Below are 18,583 nucleotides of genomic sequence, written 5' to 3' on the forward strand. Positions count from 1 at the left end.
ATGCCACCGTACCCATGCACATTCACGACAAGATGTTACTCACTCAAGCTATGCTTGACCAAAGCTTGAAATGAAAAATAAACCATTTTTCCTTGCAGCAAAGCTGCTCTGAATATTTATTAAATAAGAAATATTAACGAGTTGTCTTTGGAGTATTCTTTAAGAACCATTAATATTAAGTTTGTAAGAAAAACTGTGTAATCAGTGCATTGAAATTTCTAACATTTAACTTTTTTAAAAAATATTTTTTAAATTTAAAATCTTTAAAGAGTGTCTCAGAGACATTTGTTAACAAGATTCATATCAAATATATGCATTAGGCTAATACACATAGTCAAACATTGAAACAAAGCCAATAAACCAAAACATGAAAAAAACGAATACTAATAATAGACAGATCAATTGAAACACAAATGAGTGAAAGTATAAGGGTTATAAGATCATATAGAATGGTGAAGTCTTAACCATTTAAGATCCATTAGATATTTTATTGTGGAAAAAATATTTGGGGTTCTTTTAAGATCCGGGGTCTCACTTAAGACCCCATTCTTAAGTGGACCCCACACAACTTTTTAATAAAATAATCATTGTTTAGTTATTTTTGTTGAAATGTAAATAATAAAGAGTTATTGGTGGATCCCATTTAAACCTTTTGTTGGAGGGTCTCTATTGGAGTGGTTGAATACCTATTAGGTACTATCATTAAAAAATTATAAAAAAAGTAACGTGTCAATGTGGGACCCGTTTAAGACCTCAAGATTGAGGGTCTCCATTGTGGATGTTCTAACGTTCGACTTAGCCTGCAATCCTATTTATAGGTTAAGGGGGATTTAAGAGCATTTTCAATGGAGTCCTTATTTAACAAGGACCACTCCTTGTTAAGGACCTCCCATTGGAGGAAGAAAAAACGAGTCCCTATTAAGCAACAAACAACTATATAAGGATTATTTCTCTCCTAAGCAACAAACGAGTCTCGCGTCTAAAAGAAGTAATAAAATATGTATTAGTTGATCCCACTTGCAAAAGAAGTAATATATTAAGTACTTTAAATTGGGGTCCTTATTAGTGGGACTTATTTAAGTTAGTGGAACATATTTAAGTACTTTTAATTGGAGTCCTTAAGTGTATTGTCATTGGAGTCATTGAGTCCTTAATAAGTATTTTCATTAAAAAATTATAAATAAGTGATGTGTACACGTGTAGTCCATTTAAGTAGTCCATATTACTGTACTACCATCGTGGATGCTCTAAGCAAGCTCCAATAATTTAGAAGGTATTTGTAACATGTGTATTAGAGCTGTATGTAAGTCTATAACTATACGAAGTGTTTGTATTTTGAACCGATCTGAATTGTTTTAAAGGTTCGACTCTATAATTTTGAACCAAACTATAACTAATTTTAAACAAATTAAAATTTAATATTTTAAACCAAGCTAATTATTTTTAGAGTATTGTTAACGAGCGTCCCTCGAACGCTTTTTAACCAAATTGTTTTTATTATTGGTGTCGTTAAAAAATATATAAAAAATCAAACAAAATTGAATATTAGAACTATTTAAAAACTAAAATTGATCTGAACCAAACTAAATTGAACTAAATCGTTCTAAAATTGTTGGTAATGATTTAAATTTTTTGTTTTGATTTGATTTGGCTCAACAATTTAGTTCAATCTTTTGGTTTAGTTTATTTCGTTTCATGATTAATTTTGAAAAGAAGAAGTGGAAGAAGAAAAAAAAAAAAGCATTACTTTTTCCATCATTTGCCTTTCCTCGCGCGCTTTATTTTTTTTCTAAAATTACCTTCGGAGCATTCCGGATTATATAATCCAGAACGGAATGATGTTTTCTTTTGTTAAAGGGTGAAAAAATGAGTAACGGATTTTTCCGGATTTTGTAATCCGAAAACTTCAAAAAATAGGGCGCATTACATGATGTTTTCGGATTACATAATCTGGAAACCCCATAAACACCCTTTTTCAAGGTAAAATAGTTCGGATTATATAATTCAAACTGTATCAGCACAAATTCTAAACATGTTTGTAACATGGATAGTCATTTTAAAGACAATATTAATCTTCCTAACTCTCATCCTTCTATTTTGGGTCATTGTTACATGTTCTTAGTCAAAAATCGGGTCTTCCGACTGCTTGATCGGATTGCTCTGAAACTTCCCTAGAAAATCAGAAAAAAATTCAAGGACCATGCTAGAAGGGACTTCTTACGGGACTCCGCCCCTCAAAATCCAAAATTACATCGTTTAGACCGATTTTTCATTTTTTTTAATTTTTCATATTCTCAGAAAAACCTAAAAAAATTTGCATTAGTTTTATTTGATTTTTAGAATTTTTTGGTGCTATTTTTATGATTTTATTTGACAGGTTTTTAGTATTTTTTACTTAATTTTTTTGTTGTTTTTAAAAGCAAAACTGTTGAAATGTGAGAGACTCTGATGACTGATTATACATAAGAATTGTTCGGATTATAAAATCCGAAATAGTAAATATGAATCCGGATTTTAAAATCCGAAATACACAAAGGTATTTTTGGAAATTTTACGAGACGCGGGAGAAGTTCATAGGGTAGAAAAAGTAATAGTAAAAAAAAAAAAAAACAGACCTATTATTTTGGTTTTGTTAGATATAGTGCTTACTTGCTCGTGGTGGGTTTGCAGAAAACACACATTCACCTGGGATGTCAGCTCACCACAAATCAAAATATCGATATTCTAAATTGGAAATTTTAATCCTTCAAAAAATAAATTTTAATTCAAGTTGTCAAGAGAACTAATTTTTACTACTCTTCTAAAAGGGAAACAAAACATACACTAAATCATTTTTTAAACGTAAATAATTTTTTATCAATATGAAACTCAACCTATGTTATTATTATATAATCAATAATCAATCATATGATTATTAACCATTTTGTTTTACTTAAAATAAGTTATCCTTTCGATTCAAATGGATAGAATATATCAAAAACAAACAATACAAGCAATAATTATTGAGTTCGAATTTTTCTTCTTTGTCAATAAGACAATATTAAGGTTGTGTTTGATTTGGTGAAATGTAAGTACTCAAGATAATAACACAAGATATAAAAACACAACATAAGACATAACAACACATGATAAATTAGATAGTATTATACTTTTTCTTGTTTTAAAAAAAATTATTTACCAATCGACATCATCTAATTTTATTTTGTATAAAAAAATTAGTTTTGGAAGGTGCCTAAACATTTTTGTTTAGGGTTGTGTTAAGCAGGGGTGTTCATGGTGCATAACTGAACTGAAACTGAACCACATTAATTGTTCAGTTCAGTTTAAAAACTGATTCGAAATCGGTTGAATATTTTTGAACCGTATTTTTTTTATTAAAGCAAGCTTTTTTTGAGTATTATATATTTTTTTGTGCACTTTTTTTCTTCATATTTTCTAATTATATAATTTAATATTATTAATAAATTAAATGAATAATGTAATATTTATAAAAGAGAGGGTGGCAAGTGGTGGTTCATACTTTGTAGTGGCCGTCGGTGATGGTTCCGGCGACCATCACGACGGTGGACAGCGGGACTTCCGACAACAATGCGGTGGTTAGCGATGGAGCTCCGACGACCAGCACGACGATGGATGGCAGAGCTCCGGTGAAGTTACGGTGGCGCTCCAACGCGGTTATGGTGGTGGTTGATGGCGGCGCCAACAGGATGAGGTGGTGGTTGACACTTATTTTAAAGAGGAGTGTTATTTGAACAACCTTTAATTGACAACTTATGGGGACAACCAAAACTTGCAAAGAAAAAATAGGTATTGCACGAAAATCAAAACAATAGAGAGATAAAGTAAAAAATGATGTGAGTATGAAAGAGAAAGTTGTAACAAAAGTTGTCACAAAATGGATGTTCAAATATCATTTCTCTATTTTAAATTAGTTTAAATGATCTTTTAAATAAAATATTATCCAACTTGGGAATATAACCCAAGACCTTTTCTTAAAGAGAAATGATATTTGAATATCCATTTTGTGACAACTTTTGCAACAACTTTCTCTCTCATACTCAGATTACTTTTTACTTTATCTCTCTATTGCTTTGATTTTCGTGCAAATACCAACTTTTTCTTTATAAATGATGGTTGTTCCAAAAATTGTCAATCAAATGGTTGTTTAAATAACACTCATCTTTCTCAAATGCAACATCACCTTAACACTACACCAATATGATCTATGTGACAATTATTTATTTATTTTATATATAAATTATAACTTTGTAAAATTTCTTAAAAAATTATTGGTTAAACATTTGTAAAAGAAAATATTAAAAAGTTCAAGACAAGTTAAAAACAGTTTTTAAATTAAATTTGGTTAATTGATTGAATTGGTCTAAATTTATGATTCAGTTTACCAAGTCTTTGGGTACCCCCCCTGGTGTCAAGTAAGTGTACTCCAACAAGTAAGTGCCACTTTTGGGTGTATTTCGTGTCCCTACTCAACAAAACGACTCTTTGACGCCTAAATCCAGCAAGTAACAAACTCTATCAACTCTCATTTCTCATCACTTTACTCTCCAAATGCAAATGCAAAAGAAACTCTAGAAATTCCTTCTTTTTCTTCATCTTCTCCATTTTTTTCTCTTCTGGTTTCACCGTAACAAATAATCTCAACTATCAACAACGTATCTGTAAGCATCTTAACTTCATTTTTCTTTCACATTAATATTTTCATGCTATTTCTATAGAAATTAAACAACATGCTATGTTAGATCTACTAGATGTGTGTATTTATTTATAGGTTGAAACGTGATGATTCAGAATTTTTCAATTCAACAACCTTCTTGTTTATTTATTTTCGTTTTTTTCACAGTTGAATCATGGATTTTGAGGCTTCTCATAACCCTCAATTTTATGTTGGTGATGGGAGGGAACCTGTTTCTTGTGAGAACTTTAAATCTCAAGATTATGATCATGTTCCTTTGTTACCAAGATTTTCCTGGGTTTCGAGTTTGGAAAAATGTAGTAGTAGTGCTGTTAAGAAGAGGGATTTTGAGTTTGATAACAACAATTCCTTGCATATTTCTGTTAAGAAATCAAAGATGTTGCCCTATCATGATCACCACAATGATGGAGACGATGCTACATTGTCGAAGAAATTAACTGATAAATCATTTTCCTCGCTGAAGAAAGACCTTACATTGTTAGAAAAATTATTTGAGGAATGTAAAAGGAAGCAGAAAGTAGAAGAAAAGAGATTGCAGTCCATCAAGACAGATATTGAGGACTGCTGCAAAGAGCTTCAAAATAAGAAAAAGCAAGTTAGTTGTGTTAGAAGAATTGATGAAGTTCGTGACAAAGTGCAGGAAGAAATTGACGATTGTATCAAGCAGTTTGTGGTAAAGGAAGGGCAGCTCTATTTGATGGAAAACTTGATTGGAGAGCGCAAGCTAGAGCTCAAGGCGAAAGAGATAGAACTTAATCAAGTCAAGGGGAACATTTCAAAAGAAATAGAACTTCGTCAAGTCATTGTTAACATTGATAAGGACCGTGAAAGGAAGGAAGAGGAACTCAAGGCTCTTTCCCAAAAAAATGCTGAATTTACTTTTAAATGTAAGGCCAAAGAGATAGAACTTGATGCATTGAACAAACTAATTGGCAAACAAGCTGAAAAATTAGAGTCTGAAAAGAACAAGTTGCTGAAGGTAACCTCCGAAAAGAAGCGACTTGAAGGTCAGGTTAAGGAACTTGAGTCAAAAGAGAAGCAATGTGAAGGACGGCTGGAGGACCTTGAGTCAAAGGAGAAGCGTTTTGAAGTACGGGTAAAGGAGTTGATGTCAAGAGAGAAGCAGCTTGAAGGATATATGAGGGAGTTTGAATCAAAGATGGAGGAACTTGAAGGTCGTTCGAAGGATCTTGAATCAAAAGAGAAGCTAGTTGAACGACGGGAAATGGAGCTAAAGTCAAAAAAGATGCAACTTGAAGGCCGGAAGAAGGAGTTTGAATCAAAAGAGGAGAAAGTTGAAGGCCAAATCAAGGAGCTGGAATTTAAAAAGGAGCACTTTGAAAGCCAATTGAAGGTGTTGCAGTCAATAGAAAACCAACTTGTAGGCCAAGTGAAGGAGTTTGAAACAAAAGAAAAAGAGTTTGAAAGTCAAATGAAGGAGTTGGAATTAAAACAGAAACATTATGAAAGCCGGATGGAGGACCTTGACTCAAATGAGAAGCAACTTGAAAGCCGGTTGAAGGAGCATGAATCAAAAGAAAGAGAGTTTGAAGGCCAAGCAAATGATATGGAATATAAAAGAAATGACTTTGGAAGACAAGTGAGAGAGTTTGAGACAAAAGAGAGTCAACTTGTGGGCCGAGTAAACGAGTTTGAATAAAAAAAAAAGGAGATTGAAGGCCAACTGAAGGACCTAGTATCTAAACAGAAACATTATGAAAGCCGGATGGAGGACCTTGACTTAAATGAGAGGCAACATGAGGGCCGGGTGATGGAGCATGAATCAAAAGTGAGAGAATTTGAAGGCAAAGTGAAGGATCTGGAATCTAAAAAGAAGCATTTTGAAAGCCAAGTGGAGGAGCTCAAATCAAAAGAGAGGCAAACTCAAGGACAAGCTAAAATACCATTTTTCAATTGGTGGATCAGAAAAGGGAACAATTAAGGAAAACGGGTGAAATAATTCCTTTTAAGAAGATAGTAAAACTCTTATTTAAATTTGCTAAAGGAAAATACTTTTAGATGATAAGTAAAAACTATGCAGGAAATTGAATTGTTTTGTAATTCGATTCATTTTGTTTCCCCCAACTGTTGTCTCATTTGTTAAGGGAAAATTGACATCTTAGTGTTAATGCTTGGAAAATGAAATTGACTTGAAATGTATCTCTCTTTTTATGCATCTCTTCCATTTTCTAAACAGTTTTGACAGATTTTCAATTATCCTGTCCAATCTGCTTAGTATTTTGATAACTAGAACTAGAACTTATTAATGTCTGTTTGCGACCTGGGTTTTGCAAATAAATTTTCTGGTATGTTAATTTAGATATGATTTAGATATTTTATCATATGGTTATCAAATCAAATGTATTCATATCTATTGTTACTGGGCTATTCATGATAAAAACCTTTAGTTGCTAGTCTTTGAGATAGGGCCATGTAAGTTTGAATGTTGATTACAGGTGTAACTCTTACTCAGCGAAAATTATGAACTTAGAGAAATTAATTGAATGTTGATTACAGGTGTAACTCTTATTAGGTTTGTTATGGATCTTCTCTTAAATTAATATTGCAACCGTTAGCTATTGATGCTTGGGAAAAAATTATATTCATCATATTTGTGTGACTGTACAAATGTTCTACAAGTATTCCCTGGTAGTAGTGTGTTTTGTTATGTGAAATCAATCTTGTTGTTATACAAGTATTATCACTGTTTGTTTTGTTAATTGGTGGCTGTAAGTGAATGTTGCCGGTCAATAGAGACTTTTATGTGTTTTGGATTTGATGTCTAAAATGCATGTGCGATTTTGTTCATCATTTTGTAGTTTCCTGCATATGATGTTATGACGACGTTTTGGTCAAGTATCTGGCTATTGTTTTGCTTCTGTTTGTGTATAGTGTATACTGATAATGAAGTTATAGCAAGGTTAACAATAGTTTATTTCTATACCAGAACAAGTGTAATTTGACTAGAGAGAACCAAGTAAGAAAGAAACAATAGTGAATAGATTAAACTTGATCATAGAAATAGTTGATTCTTTTCTTTTTCACCATCTTGAATCAATGATGAAAATTGGGAACACTTACTTTTCGAAACTTTTAGGCAAGTCTTGATGTATGCTATTTGCCAAGGTTTTGATTTATACAATGATACATACACAACATCTTCAAAGAGCATAAAATCTGAAGATATAAAATCATCTGCTGCTAGGTTGAACCATGATATAGGAGAAAAGTTAAATTTACTAGAAGAAAGCAAGGGAGAAATATGATGAATTGGTTCAGATTTTTATATCCTATTTTGAGAATGTGTAATAGTAGAATTGTGTTTCAATTCAAATATGGTTTGCAAGTGTTTCTCATCTGTTTTCTTAATTTGGTGTCTGCTTCTTTGGAGTAACTTGGAACCGTTAAATGTGTCTCATTGCTCCTGGAATGTCCTTGTAGAGTTGGATTATCGATTAATTCTTAAGTGGTACATTGAATTGATCACAAGTTGAGCCAAATTGGAAAATATAGCTAATGTATTTCAAGTTTTCTGTGAAACTCGTTTTGAATTTATTTGTGTTTAATAGTGTTATAAGATTCTGGTTCATATTTCTGTTATTTTCTCATGTGGTGAATTATTATTATTTTTTTCAAATGATTTTCTGTTTGTTTCATATCTATTGTTATTTCCCTGCCATTGTTATCTGCTACCAGACCGAGGTAGTTATGGCTATTCATGATGAAAACCTAAAGTTGCTAGTCTATGAGATAGTAAAGGAAATGGGTGAAATGAATCCTTTTATGAAATAGAACAACTCTTGTTTAATTTAAATTTTATAAATACATGTACTTTTTGATAGTAAGTGAAAACTATGCCGTATAGATACAAAGATACTAATGGTATATTTGGTAACTCCAAGAAACTAGCTTATAGTTTATTGAACTAACTTATTAAAGGTTGTTTAATAAAACTAACATACAAAGATACTAAGTTAAGTTAAACAAGTCATGGAATTGAGAAGAACCATGGAATTAATTAACGAAACTCAAGCCGAAAAAATAAAATATACCCACCTTAACTTTGATATAAAAGAATATAAGAATCCCTTTATGCAGGACTGAGAAGGATTAAATAATCAGAAAAATCATTTAAAAAAATAAAAAAGAATAGAGTAGTGATATTTGAACATCTATTTGAAACAAGTTTTGAGACAATCTCTTTTTTCTCTCTTTTCATTGGTCAAAAACAATGGAGAGAAAAAGGAAGAGAGAGAATATAATGCGAGTATGTGAGAGAAAATTATCAAAAAGTTGTCACAAAATGGTTATACAAATATCATTTTTCAAAAGAATATTCAGAATTAAGCGTATATTAAACATGGCCTAATGTCGAGTTAATCGAGACCAATGGTGAAGATTATTATTTTTAACTAGGATCAATGGTCATGATAAAAATTATCTTGTTTATAAATAAAATAAAATATAGGCTAAATTGCATTTTTGGTCCCTTAACTATTTAAGTAGTATCACTTTGGTCCCTTAATTAAAATTCGATTTATTTTGATCCCTTAACTTCTCTCCGTTACACATTTTGGTCATTTCCGTTAGTTTTAATTCAAAAACGTTAGGTTTTCTTCTGGATTTTTTCTGCGATTCTTGTTGTTGAAGATTGATGGAGATGATATGAAGATGAAAAAGAGGAGAAGAAGATGAAGAAACCCTAACGTTTTTGAATTAAAACTAACGAAAATGTGTAACAGAGAGAAATTAAGGGACAAAAATAAATCGAATTTTAATTAAGGAATCAAAGCGATACTACCTGAATAGTCAAGGGACCAAAAATGCAATTTAGTCTAAAATATATTTAAAATTAAATAATTATGTTCTTTTATGTCATTTTATATTTACAAAAACTAAATTTATCAAACAACTTTTCAAATATAAGCTATAAGCTAATTTTCAGCTATCGGCTAGTTTATAACTTATATTTACCAAACAAAGCCAAAGATTAATATATTAGATGTTGGTAATTCGGCATGTTCAACTCATGTAATTGGCTTCATTTTTCCCCCTCTAAAAGTTTGACATCTTAAATGTTAATGTTTGAAAAATGAGATAGACTTGAAATTTATGTATCTCTTCTATTTTCTTAATAGTTTGATGGATTTTGAGTTATTCAGTCCAATTTTCCTTAGTTTTTTGTGACTAATATCTCAAATTTGTCCTTGAATTTTAAAAAATCGGTTAAATTCAGTCCTGAATTTTGCAAAATATCTATTTAGTCCATGAATTTTACAGACGTCCATCAAAATGGTCTCTCCGTTCAAAAGCTCCGTTAGTGGCGATGATGTGCCCTCTTGCATGTTGTGTTGTCATGTACACGTGTCAACAAGGCACCCTCGTGCACAAGGACTAAATTGATGGAAATGGTAAAAATTCGAGATTTAACTTTTCAGTGTAATTTTTATTGTGTTTCCAATTATACCCCTATAAAATATGGATCGATTTGAGACTTATTGACATAATTTGAGGTCTAATTTGATGGATTTTGTTATAATTTAAGGGTTGATATGATTGATTTTATTTGCAGAGAATGAGTACAAAGAGATATGACATGAGAGGACCAGTGATTTTAAATGACATGCATAAACATACATCACTGAGGGGTCCTACTTCACAAAATCCAATTGCTCTTGGAGTTATTAGAGTTCCAAATCCAAATTAGGGGTCATCCGCTTCTACTCTACCCCAATACATGGAGTTTATCCCAACTCCAGGATTTCCAAAGCATTGATGCTTGTTTAAATTATGTTTTTGGACTAGTTTAATTAATGCTTTTTGGACTTGTTTAGTTTATGCTTTTTTGGATATGTAATCACTTAAGAACATCAAATGATTTGATGACTTGATGGCTATGTAATGTTATTTTTTTGGCTATGTAATGACTTATGAACATCAAGTATATGACTTATGATGGTATACAAATGTCTGTCTTTTTATAATCAAAGTTCTGTCTTTTACTTTTTACTTTGTTCAGCAAATGTATGCACCAAGGATCATAGTGATATCTGTTGTGAAAATTTAAGGACCTATTTGATGATATTTTCACTCATTTGAGAATCAATATGATGAATATGCATATAATTCAATGACCAATTTGATTGAATTTTTTTGACAAAAGGGTTTGATTCATTCATTGACAACCTCTTTTCATTACAACATTACATGGACTTGGCACAATACAATAACATTTTAAACAACTCAATCAAACAAAATACTCTTATCAATATCTTAATTAACCTAAGCTCACTTCCTACACAATCAACTTTATCCATCAACCTTGCCCTCCAAACCTCTTCTCTGCCCCTATCCTTTGGCTTTTCCATCAACCTTGCATTTCTTCCACCCATCATTTCTGAACATCGAATCTTCAACAATGACCACTGATTTTTGAATTTCGAATTGAATCAAAAAAATCAGGGTTTTAAGTTTTTTGAATTGGGGAAGAACATTGACATCAATTCATGGAAGAAATTTGAGGGATTTTGAACTCTAGGTGACAAATTATAACATTAGAGTTTCAAATTTATATATTTGGGAAAGAAAGAGCCGTTAATGAGAAAGATGACAAAGAGCCGTTGGCAATTTTCTGAAAATCCATCAATTTAGTCCTTGACAATTTTCTATAAATCAATCAATTTGGTCCCTGCTTGCGTGACATATGACGTGGTAAGCCTTGTAAGAGGTTAATGTTACACGTCACCTCCGTTAACAGACCAACTTAACGGATGGACTGATTTGATTGACATTTTATAAATTCAGGGACTAAATAGCTATTTTGCAAAATTCATGGACGAATTTAACCAATTTTTTAAAATTCAAGGATGAATTTGAAGTATTAGTCGTTTTTTTGTTAACTAGAACGTATCTATGTGTCAATGACTATGATAGGACTATCTATTTCTTACTTTTTAAAATATCTAATTGTAAAGTATGAAAAATGATATGATAAATTTAACAGGATTAAAATAAAAATAGAAACACGAAAAAAGTATTTGTCTACACTTGACTGGCTGAACGGCTCACTGAATTGGGTGGGCCTCAACCAAACCACAATCTTGTCTGTGTGTCTGTCTTATTCTTCCATTTCACTCTCAAAATTCAAAACTCCCCGGAGGAAGAAGAAGAATATAACACAAAGCATTGTAAGCTTCACATTCCTTTTTATTTTTCACGCCTTTTCTATATTTTTTCTTCAACATTTTTATTTTCATGTTGAAACTTCAAATCCTGATCTTTTTTCATTGTTTTGTTGAAATAGCTAATGTTAGAAATTAGTTGTTACTTGTTAGATTTGTTTTTTTTTTCTTCCTCTGTATGGGTTTTAACTAAAGATCTCAAACTCTTTATCCCTTAGCTCTAACACCAACCCCCAAAAGTAGAAATGTCTATTTTCTAGGTTTTTATATTTTCATGCTATTTGTCAAGAATATCAATATCATGCAATGTTAGAGCCCCTAAATGTGTATTTATTTATACATTGAAACGTGAAAAGTTTACATTTTTTTTACATTGGCATTGTTTTGTGATTTAAAGTTGAAATCTCTATTTTGAGTGTTTTCTAGGTATTTATCATTTGACTTAGATTTTACTTCTGGAAGTTTTTCAAAGCTAAAAGTTGAAGCTTTTATCTTTTCTTCCCAGGATTTTGAGGTGTTCATGTAATACCCCAAAAGTTAACAATTTCTATAGTTGAATGATGGGTTTTGAGGCTTCTGATAAGTCAAAGTTTTGTGTTCGTGATGATGATGAAGAAACTTTCAATTTTAAATGGCTTGCATCATTTGATAAAAAAACATCGCATTCATCTTCCACTGAAGACTTTGAATCTGAAGGTGATGGTGATGTTCCTTTGTCAGCAATGTTTCCTCAGATTATGGGTTTGAGAACATGTAATAATAACAATAATGGTTCTGTTAAGAACAGGAATACTACTACTAGTACTATACTGCCAGTTAAGCGGATGTTAATTGACAACAGCAATGTCATGTGTGGTTCGATTAAGAAATCAAAGGTGTCACCATCACCGTATGATGATAATGGATATGATAGCGATGCAGACAATATTCCTATTTCGTCAAGAATTAAAATGCCTGCCATGTCAACTGATGAATCATTTTTCTCGCTGAAGAAAGAACTCACATTGGTAGAAAAATCATTTGAGGATTGCAAAAGGACGAGACAAGTAGAAGAGAAGAGATTGCAGTCCATAAAGAGAGATATTGAGGAGTGCTGCAAAGATCTTGAAAACAAGAAAAAGGAAACTATTTATGTTGGAAGAATTGACGAAGCTCGCAAGAAAATCGAGGCCAAAATTGAAAAATGTGTCGAGGATTTTGCAGCAAAGGAAGCACAACTCTATTTGATGGAAGACTTGATTGGAGAGCGCAAGCAAGAACTCAAGACAAAAGAGATAGAACTTCATCAAGTCAAGGATAACATTTCAAAACAGAAGCATTTTGAAAGACAAGTGAAGGATTTTGAATCAAAAGAGAAGGAATTTGAAATCCAGGCGAAGGAGCTAGTGAATGATTTGATATCAAAACAGAAGCATTTCGAAAGCCGAATGAAGGAGCTTGAGTCAAAAAAGAGAGATTTTGAAGAGCAGGTGAAGGAGCTGGAATCTGAAAAGAAGAGTTTTGAAAGCCAAGTGGAGGAGTTCGTATCACAACAGAGGCAATTGAAAGGACAAGTTAAGGAACTTGAGTCTAAAGAGAAGCAACTTGATGGCCGAGGGGAAGTACATGAATCAAAAAAGAGAGAATTCGAAGGCCATGTGAAGGAGCTCGAATCTAAAAAGAATTGTTTTGAAAGTCAAGTGGAGGAGCTCAAATCAAAAGAGAGACAATTGAAAGGACAAGTTAAGGAACTTGAGTGTAAAGAGAAGAAAATTGATGGTCGAGCAAAGGAGATTGAATCAAAAGAGGATGAATTTGAAGGCCGGGTGAAGGAGTTGGAATCAGAAAAGAAGCATTTCGAGAGCAGGCTGAAGGAGCTCGAATCAAAAGAAAAGCAATTTGAAGGACAAGTGAAGGAGTTTAAAGGTCAAGGGAAGGAGTTTGAATCAAATAAGGAGGAATTCAAAGGTCAGGTTAAGCAGCTCAATTCAAAAAAGAAGCAATTTGAAAGCCAGTTTGAGGACTTCAAATTAAAAGAGAAGCAATTTGAAGAACAGCGGAAAGAATTCGATGCTGAAGAGAATAAGTTCAAAGTACTAGTGAAAGAGCTCAAGTTAAAAGACAAGCAATTTGAAGGACAAGTCAAGGATCCAGAGTCAAAGCTTAATAATTTTGATGGACAAGTGAAGGAGCCTGAGTTGACAGTGAAACAATATGAACCATTAATGAACTATTTTGATGAGGAAACAGAATCGGGTAAGTGTTCTTATTCATTTAGCTTATTGAAAATTTCATTTCAACAATTTCATTTAATGATGTGTTATTTTTTATAACCTGATCTACACATATGAGGGAGCTTAAAGGTAGGAATAAAGTCCAAAATATCTGTGTGAACTTGGAGTTAGTATTCAAAAGATGAATGTGAAACTTAATGATGAAGTTGATGTTCTATTTCTCACATTTTTGCTTGTTTTATATCTGATGACAATGATACATGGTCTCGGTCTGCAACTAGAAAAACACACAAGTTTGTTATTTCCCTATTTGGATTCTGTTGTTTGCCATACTTTTTCATATTTTGTGTTCTTATCTATGAAGCACCAACACAGACACAAACATCGGAGACCACACTAACACGTCGACATTGGTAATAATTTAAGGAAATGAATTAATTGAATGTAATCACACGTGTCGGTGTTCAGTTGAACACCAGACACGCCTTTGATCATAAGTGTCAGGGCTATAGTATAGAGGTTGTCACTCATTTCATTGGTACTCATTTTGTTGGGATTGTTGTAGATTGATGATTGACACACATGATTTCTTCTATTTTAGGTTGGAAAAGAATCTTATACAAGTTTTGCCCTTCTCAATTGTCCAAAGTATTTAAAGGAATGTGAAGGAAGATCATACTATCAGTTTGAGTTTGAGCCACTGCAGCTGGAAATCCCCATGTGTTCATTTTGACCTCTTGATTAATGATGCAATTACAAAGTAACAGTCAATAGCTACTCATTACACATGTGATTTAGTTGCTTTAAGAATGCCTCTAAATTTATGTTCCTTAAGTTTTTGTTTTTGGCTTTTAGACTGGTTAATTCACTCTGGACAGACAGAATGCACAGTTGCCCATCATGAGTTCTGTTTTATTTTTCCTGCAGTGACTGATTGATCTTGCTTTGTTGAACAATTTTTTAAATTTTGTGTTTTGTTATGTCATATATTGGGGCCTTAATATAGGTGAACAAGCTTCAAGGGAAATAAATATAATTTTTTGTTGTTTGCCTATTGAATTGAGAACTGAGATCCCAGAGATTGTTTTGTTGTATCTCATAGAAACCGGAGCTAATATTGCGATGATTGCTGGATCCTGAAAATATATTTAATTAAAATACCTCTTCTCACTTCCTCTCCCTTCCGTTGAACCAAATGGCTCCTAAAAGGCCAATAAAGCTAAAAAAAATATATTCTTAACCATGATCATCCTCCACCGAGTCCACAGCGGTTGGTTTCAGAGATAAATTTATGAAATTGAGAAATGCTATGAGCACCGTTTATGGAATAAACAAAGGAAAAAGTAAAACCAACTTCGTAAACAATTATGTGGCATTTCTCAACCCTCCCCGACGAGTTAGGATTATCTCCATTGTAGGATCCTAACCCCTTCCCAACACCTTCCCATTAATGGCTATAAAAGTTCTTCTCCTCATAACACAACAACAAATCCAATCTCAAAATAAAATAAAATAAAAATTACAAAATGAAAATGAGCATTATTTTCCTTATGTTTGAGCTGAGGCTGCTGCATTCTTCTCCTCTTCTGGGGAGTTTTTTTTCCCAATGTCAGGTTTGCAACACATAGGTCGATGATGAATGAGGAAAATATCGAATTCAATAACGACTATGTGTGACAGATTTGACATTGCCAAAAATTCATTTGGGATAGTGCAAGGCTGACAAAAACTTTACAGTGGAAGACTACGTCCTCTCTGGTGGTTTTTAGGCTGGGACGGAAAAAATCGAAGCTTAAAAACCCAATTCACGTGTGTTTGGTTTGCAAAACAGTAAGTACTGGACATAACAATACAAGATAGAACAGTACAACACAAGGCAGAACAGCACATGACAAATTTTTTATGGCATTGAGTAATTTTTTATTTTATACGATTTTTGAGGGACAAAATGCTATTTTGGTATTTTAGACAGCTTGTACGTGAGATAAAAAGTTGTGTTGTTGTGATTTGGTGAGGGACAAAAACAATTTTTGTCCTGTCACTTGCCTCCAGTTTGTCCTGTACCTGAAACAGTTTTACAAATCAAACACTGGACAACTAAAATTGTTCTATCCTGTCCTTCATTTTTTAGCAAATCAAACACACGTACAGTGTCACAACTTAATTATAGAAATAAGTGTGTTTATTTACTTACATACTGTTGATACAAACAACAATTATAGAAAGATGGTTTATCTTTTGATATGGGTTCTTGGTTTTAGTAACTTTAATTACTTTCGATTTGCTCATGCAGACAAATGAAAGATCAAACATGGAGACATGCCTTTGTATTCAAGATCCTCAAACTTTCACGTAATCCCGTACTCTCAACTTTCATCACAAGAAAACAACATCAACTTGAATTATGTCACGAGCCTATCTAAAATTAGATAATTGTTGTTGACACATTGCACAATAAGGCACTGTCACACGATTAAGTTACCGAAATGTCCATCGGCAGTTAACAGCCGAATTATGGAATCGGCTGCAGTTAATTACCGAGGAAAACTGAAAACTTCGGCAGTTAACTGCTGCCGAAGAAACCTCAAACCTGTTTTTTTTTTGACAAAAACCATAAATTGTTATTAATAATATTTATTGATTTTGAATGTTTAAATCATTATTTTAGTACGTTTCAAACAATTGTAGTATTATACTTATGCGTATATATTTTAATAAGAATAACATTTAAATCAGTGTAAAAATTAAGCATTTGAATATTGTTTTGCACAGTACTTAAATAAAAATAATAATAAAAAAAATCGTTAAAATAATTGTGCACAACGATTTTTTTAAGGTATAATATGTTGTTATATTTTCTACATTAAAATAATTGTGCACAAAGATTTTTTTTAATTTAAGTAATTTGCAAAAACAATATTCAAATGTTTAATTTTTACACTTATTGAAATGTTTTTTGAGGACTTAAATGCTCTTTATTTTTTTGTCAAGATTTAAATGATATTCTTATTAATATATATATAATACTGCAATTGATTGAAACATACAAAATAATGATTGAAACATTCAAAATCAATAAATATTATTAATGACAATTTATGGTTTTTGTCAACAAAAAAAAAAGGTATGAGGTTTCCTCGGCAGTTAACTGCATAAATTTTCAGTTTTCCTCGGTAGTTTACTGCCAAAGTTTTCCTTGGGAGTTAACTACAGACGGTTCCATAATTTGACAGTTAACTGATGAGGAGCATTTGGATAAATTACTCGTGTTTCTCAGCCAATGGATATGTGTCAACATCAAATCACCTAAAATTAATGCAAGGTACACTTCCTCACTCCTTTACCATTATTGGTTCTCTTAAAATTATTATGTATTTTAGAACCTCTCAAGTGTTATTTCAATTAAAGGATATCACTATTGCTATATCACTCGTAATTTTAATCCTTCCAAATATGGATGGTATTGTATATATGGGGGTGTACTAAATTTACGATAAAATAAGAAAATGATAAATATCATCCATGTTTTTTTTTTTTTTTTCAAGCCTAGTGGCTAGAAAAATCCACTTTAAAGATGAATAAGTGGGGTGTATGAGGTTCGAACTCCAACCCCTACACATATCATCCATGTTTTATTTAGCGGTGTTCAAGGTTAGATTGGTTGGGTCAAAAACCATATTTTACATCAAACAAACCAATCCAATTTTGAGATAAGGAATTGGTTTGAATAAGGGCCGGTTTGAATTGGCTTATTTTAAACTTATGCGAACATATTTACTAATATAAGCATTTATAAAAGTGTTTGGGTAAATCAATGGAAAGTGCTTATCACAATTTCATAAGCTGCTCGAGCTGTATTTTTATAAGCTCATATTATAGGCTTATCACTGGACTTAAGACGGAGCTTCTCTGAAATTGCTCTTTCGATTCTCACTTAACCTTCTTTTTCCAAACTCACAATTATATTTGTTTTTTAATACATGCAATTTTTTTTAATTATCTTATAGTTTTATACGCTTATCTATATATTATTCTATTTTTTTAAGAGAACCTATATTATTCTATTTATCGATATATTGTTTCTTATTTTATTTATATTATTATAGGATAAAAAATATTATTATACCTGTGAATAGTGATATTTGATTGTTTATTTATCTCATTTTAAATAAATATTGTAATGTTTATATCACTAGTTTGATTCTTCAATTATTATTTTTAGATAATAATTTTATTCCAATACAAATATTTATCTTTTTTTTGTATGTATTAAAATTATTACTAAATTTTTAATCATGTTTTTGTGGTAGATTTTTAATCATGGTTTGATTCTTTAATTTTCTAGATTAAAATCATATTAATATTTTATAAATGCTTATATAATGACATATCCAAACACTTCAATTTGTGTAAGTACTTTTAAGTGTACTTATCCAAACGTAAAAATCTTATTGAGTACAAGAGCTTCTAATGTA

General features: G+C 31.8%; 2 protein-coding genes across 2 annotated transcripts; both read left to right on the forward strand.

The window, feature by feature from the left end:
- Positions 1-4,503: 4,503 nt before the first annotated feature.
- LOC25487793 (intracellular protein transport protein USO1) lies at positions 4,504-6,928 on the forward strand. The gene is made up of 2 exons (XM_024776382.2): positions 4,504-4,679; positions 4,862-6,928. The coding sequence occupies exon 2, from the start codon at positions 4,869-4,871 to the stop codon at positions 6,372-6,374; it is 1,506 nt and encodes a 501-aa protein (XP_024632150.1). The 5' UTR covers positions 4,504-4,679; positions 4,862-4,868; the 3' UTR covers positions 6,375-6,928.
- Positions 6,929-11,756: 4,828 nt separating this feature from the next.
- Positions 11,757-15,148, forward strand: LOC25487794 (COP1-interactive protein 1). Its single transcript, XM_013609800.3, has 3 exons — positions 11,757-11,901; positions 12,401-14,130; positions 14,710-15,148. The coding sequence occupies exons 2-3, from the start codon at positions 12,453-12,455 to the stop codon at positions 14,772-14,774; spliced, it is 1,743 nt and encodes a 580-aa protein (XP_013465254.1). The 5' UTR covers positions 11,757-11,901; positions 12,401-12,452; the 3' UTR covers positions 14,775-15,148.
- Positions 15,149-18,583: the final 3,435 nt, after the last annotated feature.

This window comes from Medicago truncatula, chromosome 2, assembly GCF_003473485.1.
Source record: "Medicago truncatula cultivar Jemalong A17 chromosome 2, MtrunA17r5.0-ANR, whole genome shotgun sequence".
NCBI lineage: Eukaryota > Viridiplantae > Streptophyta > Magnoliopsida > Fabales > Fabaceae > Medicago > Medicago truncatula.

What these genes read in the sequence shown, in the direction of transcription:
- LOC25487793 (XM_024776382.2), top strand. Translation starts at nt 4,869, where the DNA reads ATGGATTTTGAGGCTTCTCATAACCCTCAATTTTATGTTGGTGATGGG.
- LOC25487794 (XM_013609800.3), top strand. Translation starts at nt 12,453, where the DNA reads ATGATGGGTTTTGAGGCTTCTGATAAGTCAAAGTTTTGTGTTCGTGAT. An exon ending in TGATGAGGAAACAGAATCGG is followed by an intron (nt 14,131 to 14,709) that starts GTAAGTGTTCTT and finishes CTTCTATTTTAG; the next exon opens with GTTGGAAAAGAATCTTATAC.